This window comes from Tupaia chinensis, unplaced genomic scaffold (genome assembly GCF_000334495.1).
Source record: "Tupaia chinensis unplaced genomic scaffold, TupChi_1.0 Scaffold000634_1, whole genome shotgun sequence".
Lineage (NCBI taxonomy): Eukaryota > Metazoa > Chordata > Mammalia > Scandentia > Tupaiidae > Tupaia > Tupaia belangeri.
The window spans coordinates 1,183,110-1,191,236 of NW_006160154.1; the positions used below are offsets into that span (position 1 = coordinate 1,183,110).

The 8,127-nt window shown below is 38.4% G+C and overlaps 1 protein-coding gene across 3 annotated transcripts in view; it reads right to left on the reverse strand.

Moving 5' to 3' along the window:
- The window catches only part of MICU2 (mitochondrial calcium uptake 2), a 134,921-nt gene that overhangs the window by 1,291 nt on the left and 125,503 nt on the right, over nt 1-8,127 (reverse strand). For all 3 annotated transcript variants that reach the window (XM_006159519.3, XM_006159518.3, XM_014592007.2), the window contains 2 exons: nt 2,304-2,412; nt 823-980 (listed from right to left, as the gene is read on the reverse strand). In XM_006159519.3, the coding sequence (XP_006159581.1) occupies nt 823-980; nt 2,304-2,412 (267 nt within the window). The remainder of the gene's footprint in view (nt 1-822; nt 981-2,303; nt 2,413-8,127) is intronic.

Consider the following 8,127-nt stretch of genomic DNA (forward strand, 5'->3'; position numbering starts at 1 on the left):
TGCCCCCATTATCCCTCCTTCCTTCCATTCCACCTAACTTCTTGGATTCTAGTTTTCTCCTTGTAGAATTCTTTTCTAAGAATGCCTTTTGTAAGAGTCTAATCTAAACAAAATTCTGAGATTGATTTGTCCCACAGCTATAGAACAAAATATGCATTTGAATGAATAATAATAGCATTTACCTTCAGGCATCTCAGCTACTATGCTAAGTTTTTTAAACTTAATTCTCACAATAATTAGGTGGCTTTGTAAAACTTAAAAATTAGTAAGTGGTAGAACTAGAATTTGAATCTAGGTATGTCTAATTACAGAGCCCAAAGTCAAAATCTAGGCTATGATTTCTGAATAGTGGTTTCTGATTAGATTCAGCTATTTCTTTTTTCTCTTCTCTTTTTGCTATAGGGTGCGTGTATTTGCCAGAGAGAGACAGAGGAGATAGAGAATGTGAGAAATCATCCCTATCGGAGGACGGCCACACTGCTACTCCTTCTCCATTCTCCTCTTAGGATTTCTGGGTACACACACACCCATACCTGGTGTATTTTTCAAGCAGCTGAGTCTGGGACTTGAACCATGCATTTGGCCATGTGGGATCCAGCACCTTAACCTCCATGCTACCTGCTGGCCCCGATTCAGATTTTTTTTTTTTAAAAAAAGAAAAAAATAATGTTGAAGCTGATCTATAAAAGAGACTTCAGTATTTCAATTATAGCTGATAACCTCTATGTAAATGATGAAAACTCCATTTAAGACTCTACATTTGTCTAGATTCAGTTAATTACACGTGAATATATAATTATTCAAAAATTCAAAATCTGGTACCCATAAACCTCGGTGCATCCTGTTTTTTAACACTCCAAGAAATTCTTCATGACTAAGACATTCATCACCATCCAAATCAAAGATCTTGAAGACGGTGTCCAGAATATTGTTTGAGAGCTCTTGTCCGGTTGCTACTTTCACAGCTCTCTTAAACTCCGCTAAGAAACCAAAACAAAAACAACTCATTAACCGTGTGAAATAGTCTAAGTAGGATTAATCTACATTTTCATAACTGGAGAAGTAAAAGCCAATCTAAATTTTTATTATTTGAGAAGTAAAACAAAACACCCTTCTAGAACATAATCAAATCATGAATTTGGTTGATAAATGTCTTAAGAGTAACTGTAACATAAGCATGCTATTTTAATTTAATAGGCGCTTTAAACATATATATAGTCATGTATTGCATAGTGACACTTTGGTCAATGATAGATCACACACACACGACAGTGAGAGGTACCATAAGATAATGGAGCTGGAAAATTCCTATTGCCTCGTGACATCACAGTAGTTGTAAGACAACACATGCATGGTGATGCTGGTGCAAACAAACCTACTGCACTGTCAGTCATATAAAAGTATAGCACATATGATTGTGTACAGCACATTACTTGATGATGATAAACAACTATGCTATTGGTTTATGTATTTACCAGGCCATACTTTGCATTGTAATTTTAGAGTATAAGCTTTCTACTTACTTAAAAAAAGGCTTACTATAAACAGTATATCCTAATACACTATTGACAGCCATGTTCATCTCGTACTTACATGTCCCATCCCTTGACTGCATCATTTTCTCTTACGCTTGACTTAGTCTCATGTTGTTTTGTTTACCATAGCCCCTAAGCAATAGGCAACCCGCTACAGTTAGGTGTAGTCGGCTATACATACTACCTAGGCTTGTGGAAGTACGTTCTGATGTCTGCACAATGACAGTTACCTAATGACACATTTCTCACAGCGTATCACCATCACTAAGCCACACACGACTATATTTAAATATTTCCTTCTTTTTATGAGGAAATAAAAGCAAATTAAGCAACTGCTACACTGAAGTATTTATGTTATAAATCTAGAATAACTACACTGAATTAAAAGGCCAATGAATTATTTTACTGATAAAAGACTCCTTGATTGCTATTTTCTTTCTTTTGAAAGCTTGCCACAGGGTACATGTACTCATCAAAGAGAGACAAGAAAGGGAGAGGAAGAAAGCACCCTTCTAATGGGGTATGGTCATGCCACAATCCCTTCTCCTCTCTTTCTCCATCCTGTCAGGATTTTAGGCAGGCATACACATGTGCCTGACATGTTTTTCAAGCCAGTAGGTCTAGAAAATCTAACGGCACAGTTGGCCACGTGGGATTCAGTTTGCTTAACCATTAGATTGAGGGACTGGCTAGTGATTGTTATTATCTAGTTGAAGAAGAGTGAAACAGTCTATAGATGATAAAAATTAATTGATTCATATAACTTACCTAGTCTGACAGGGCGATGAGCTAAACTAAACATTTGCATGGCAATAGCAAAGTCTTCCAAGTGGGTTGTAAAACGGCAAAACGACTTGAACTCATCCAAACTGATGCTCTAATAAAATGAGAGTTATTATTATAATTACATGAAATAATCTTATGAATACAACTGAGTCATCTTTTCTTTCATAAAGGTATAAACTTAGGTCTCGCTCATTCAATCTATTAAAAAGTGCAAGAATAATACAATTACAGGTTTTAGAGATTAGGAGGGTCACTGTGTATGGTTGTGCAGGCTGGATACTGTGTGAATGGGAGTCTCTTTAAGTGCACTGCAAAATCTTGGGGTGGCCCTGTGTGGAGGACTGAATTGTATCCATTCCACAGTCACATGCTGAAGCCCTAAGTCTCAACGTGACTGTATTTGGCGACAGGACCTATAGGGAGGTAATGGAAGTTTTAGATCATAAGGGAGGGGTCCAAATCTGGTAAGACTGGTGTCATTATAAGAAGAAACCTCAGAACTCCCCTCCCCTCAACCCAGTGCCTGATAAAATGGCCATGTGAGGACACAAAGAGAAGGTGCTGTGTGTAAGCGGAGGAGAGGCCTCATTTACTGGCCCTTCTAGCACTTTAATCTTGGACTTTCAGCCTCCAGAATTCTGAGGAAATAAACCTCTGTTGTTTAAGCTGCCCAGTCCGTAATATTTTGCTACGGCAGCCCAAGGAGATGCAGATACTGTTATGTGGTTCACTTCTGCTCAGTTTTATCAGTGGCATAGCACTGAGTAAGAGCAACAGGTTTTGGAGTCAGATGGACCTAAGTAGAAATTCCAGTTATGCCATTTACAATGTATATGTTCTTAGTCTCTGTATATCTTAGGTAAGTGACTCTTCAGGAGTTAGATTTGCCCAAGATCTATTAAATGAGAATAAGCAAAATTTGAACCTCGGTCCATCTGACCAAAAAACTTATGTTCTTACAAAACCACACAGGGGCTGGGTAATGTTGCAGCAATAATATGACTGGACTCATATGATCCTGGGTCCATGTCCTGGGACCTGCCTAAGCATGGTAGGCACATGTGCCTGTCCCCAATCTGGGCCAGCTAACGCTATGAGTAGATTGCATTGTAAGGACCCTGCTGGGGTACCTGCTTCTCTGTTACCCTCTCTCTCTCTCATGGGACAAATAAACAAGACCTACCAAAACCAAAAGAAAGAAAAAGTTAAAAACAACCAACTGGTTTTTTCATTAAGGAGTAAGCAAAACATGAAAAATTTTAATTTGAAAATAAATTATTCCCTACCTGAAAAAGTTTCTCTTTGTGGGGACCTTCAGGATTATGCCCTCAGTATATGTGTAGATTCAATTTTACTATTTTTTTTAAAAAATAAACTTATAGAATGTTTATTTTTGTGTGTCTGTGATTTTTTCCCCCTTACTAAAAAAAATATTTTATTTAACTTTATTTATTTATTTTAATTTGACCAGAGGGGGACAGAGTGAGAGAGTACAAGGCAGGGGTTGGGGAGTGGTGAGAAAACAGGTTGGCAGGTCCAGGACTCAAACTGCAGTCAGCTATATGGAAGTCCAGCACCCTTAACCACCATGCCACCTGTCAGCCCATTTTTCTTTTTAACAAGTCAGGTCTCCCTATCTTATCATCCTCCTGCTTTAGCCTTCCCAGAAGTTGGTACTACAGAGGCACACCACTACACGCAGGTTTTTAGGGTGGGCCAGGAATTGAACCCAGGCTTACCATGTAACCTCAGCCTCTCAATCAGCTAGTGAGGCTGGGCCTAGAATATTTATTTAAAAATTTTTTAGTTAAGTTTTTAAGAAGTAATATAGGTACACAGTCAAAATTTCAAACAGTACAAAGGATAAATAATGGAAAGTCTCCCTTCCTCTTCTGATATTCCTCAGAGGTAAAGCCCTGTTACCAATTCTTACACAGCCTTCCAGAAAATTTAAGTCACATAAAAGTATGCATGTACATGCATACACACACACACACTCCTCTTCTTATTCCACAGTGAGAACATATTTTAAAAAAAATTTTTAAATTTTTTTTTTTGGAGAAGTTTTTGCTATAGGGCACGTGCATTCACCAGAAAGACATAGAGAGACAGAGACAGAAAGAGAGAAATCACCCCCTGGGGGGGGATGGCCATGCCGCAATCCCTTCTCCTCAATTTCTCCTCTCAGGATCGTGAGCACACAACGCACACGTGCCCGGCATGAGTTTAAGCCACCGCGTCTGGGACTTGAAACTGTGGTCGACTACATGGGAGTCCAGCAACACAGCCATTATGCCCCATCTTTTTTTTTTTTATAAAGAATTACTTAATTTTAATTTTTAATTAATTAATTAAAATTTGACCAGAGAGTGAGAGAGATGGAAAGTGAGAAAGCAAGCCACCGGGTCCAGGACTCGAACCATGTCCCATCTTCTGGGAGTCCAGCACCCTTAACCACCACGCCACCTGCTGGCCCCAAGAATATCATCTTAACACATTTTTGCACCTTACTTTATTCTCTCAACAGTTTGTCAGGCTGGCAGAATTTGAAATTCTCTCGTGTCTTTTTTTTTTTTCTCAGATGTTTTTAATTGTGAATGAAGTTAAATACTTTTTACATATTTGTAAGTCATTTGTGGATTTCTCTTTTTCTATCCTCTTTACATCCTTTGCCTATATTTCTAATGTGACTTATTATGGGAGATCATTCTCTATGGTCTCACATTTTTGCACATCTTTCATACTGAGATACCAATTGCCTTTTTGCTCGAAACTATTTTCCAAGGCTTTTTGCATGGGATAGCCTTGAATATAGACACTGTTTTCTTTGGGAGTGGAGGACGGTTTTGCTTACTGTCGAGAAAAACGAACACAATGCCTCCATCTACCGCAAAGGTCAGGAAAGCTTGCTTACTGCTCTTTAGAAACTACAGAAATTTGCTAAGATGAGGTTCCTTAGCAATGATGTGAATCCACTGTGTAGGCAGCACCCACCTGGGCCTCTCAGAGGGAGTGACACAAATATGGTACTAATGTTGTTGCTTTGCTATAAATAATGGAGTTCTTTGTCTCTGACCCCAATAGTCTTTATCTTCTGCAAGCATCTATAAAACTGTGCAAGGAATAAGTTGCAAAAGACAAAATCTCAGACACTTTATAGCTATCAATATGTTTATTTTCAAGATCTCATTATATACATATATATATAATTTTACTTATTAATTTTTTTCTCATTACATATTAAGGGAAAAATCTTGTATCTTCAGCTATCGATACTTACCTTTTTTGAGAGAGAGAGAGTTTTGCTATAGGGTGTGTGTGCTTGCCAGAAAGACAAAGAGGAGAGAGAAACAGAAAGTGAGAAATCACCCCTCAGGGGTGATGGCCATGCCGCAATCCCTTCTTCTCCATTCTCCTCTTGGAATCTTGGGGTTGTACACACACACATGCCTGGCCTGAATTTTAAGCCTCCTGGGTCCAGGACTTGAAACACAGTCAACTACGTGAGAACCCAGCGATATAATCATTATGCCCTCTGTTGGTCCTGATACTTAATGATTTATAAAGGTCCCGCTGTAAATTAAGGAGTTGGTATGTTACATGTAATGACTATATTCTCCTTTTGCTATAGTTTGTTAATTTTTTCTTTTGGCTTTGATTATAATTTTTAGGAAGGTGAGGGGAAGCAATCTAATTTTAATTTTTAGGTAATTAATTATAGCATTTTTAAAAAATTTATTTTTATTTTTTATATATTTTTAAAAAAATTATTTTAGCTTCTGGGTTTTGTTTAGTAAAATGTGTATGGGGGCTGGCAGGTGGTGTGATAGTTAAGGCACCAGACTCCTACATAGACAACCATGGTTCAAGTCCCAAACTCAGTAGCTTGAAACTCATACTGGGTGCTTGTGTGTATGTGCCCAAAACACCTGGAGGAGAATGGAGGAGAAGGGATTGTGTTGTGGCATACCCCCAGGGGGTGATTTCTCGCTTTCTCTTTCTCTGGCTCTCTGGTGGGAGCATGTGCCCTATAGCAAAAATCTCTCTTAAAAAAATAGTTTTTAATAGTGATATAAAAATATATGCCTGTTACAAAATGTCTTTCTAAATAATATGCTGAGGTATAAAGTAAGAAAATGAAAATAACTTGAATTCTCACCATACGGTACATACATTAATCATCATGAATATTTTGGTGATCATTATTTTAGGTCTCTCATATGAACACACACACGCATGCCACTATACTTTTTTTTCTTAAAGAGGTTTTTGCCTTAGGGCACGTGTGCTTGCTGGAGTGAAAGAGACAGAGACAGTGAGAGGGAAAGTGAGAAATCAACTCCCATGGTGGATGGCCAAGCTGCAATCCCTTCTTCTCTATTCTCCTCCAGGGATCTTGGGCAGGCACGAAAGTATGCAGAGAAACCTGGCATGATTTTTCAAGCCACCAGGTTCGAGACTCTAATTGCAGTTGGCCATGTGGAAGTCCAGTGATGTAAGCCATCTGTTGACTCCGCCAGTATACTTTCTAACTTGCAATCTAAAGATAGCATAGGGAGAAGACACATTCATGGCTCCTGAGAACTAGTGATTTCAGGGGAATAAGCGAAATAAAGATTTTCCACTGATAATTCAGCCTCCAGCCCACGAACTCAAGTGGTAGGAAGCCTTTCAAGTCTCCTGTCTCTCTCTGTCTCTCTCTACCTCTATCTATTTTTTTGGGTAATTTTTGTTTTCTAAAATTTTTTAGGGTAAAGCATTTTCTTGGCTTTCAGCCTCTCCCTTCCCTTTATCTTGTTAATAATCCCCTCTCCCCCTCCCCACCCAGGAGAGGCAAGGGAGCAGGAATTCAGAAGACACCTTCATGGCTCCTGAGAACTAGTGATTTCAGGGGAATAAGCGAAATGAAGATTTTCTACTGATAATTCAGCCTCCAGCCCACAAACTAGTTTTCTAATTTTTGCTTTTTAAAAAAATAATAATTTTTACTTGTTTGAAGAAAACTTCTCTTTTTCTCTGTTTCTTGGTTGTTTTTGTTGCTGTTGTTTCTTTGTTTCCTTTTCTGAACACTCCTGGATGCTCAGATTGAAGTTCAAGTTAGGGAAGAAACACACTTTCCATCAGATGACTAGAAATCACCACAGGACCACAAGAAATATGGGAAAGCAAGAAAACACCTCTCCTCCAAGGGAAAAGAATAACTCCTCTTCATCCACAGACATTTCAATGGAAATCATGGAAATGTCTGATAAAGAATTTAGAACATTCACAATGGCAAAGCTAACAGAGATGGAAGAGAAGAGAGACAATGAACTGCAGAAGAGAAAGGAAAAAGGAGCTGATGAATTCCAGGAGGTGAGGAAATTCTTGCAAGATCTAAAAGAGGAATTACACACTTTAGGAAAGAATCAAATGGAACTGTGAGAGATGAAGACTATACTACAGGAAGTCAAAATCTCTCTTGAAAGTATTAAAAGTAGACTAGATCATACAGAAAATAGAATCTCAGATGTAGAAGAGAAAATTGCTGGCCTAGAAAAATCCACCACGAAGATTGAGAAAATGGCCCAAAAATTTGAGAATAATATAAGAGATGTGTATTAAACGTCCAAACATCCAGATAATTGGCATTCCAGAAGGCGAAGAGACACATAAGGGCATTGATAATCTATTCCATGAAATCCTGCAAGAAAACTTTCCAAACCTAGAGAGGCATTCGAAGATCCAGTCCCAAGAAATACAAAGGACCCCAAATAGAATCAACACAAGAAGATCTTCTCCAAGACACATTATAGCCAGGTTGACC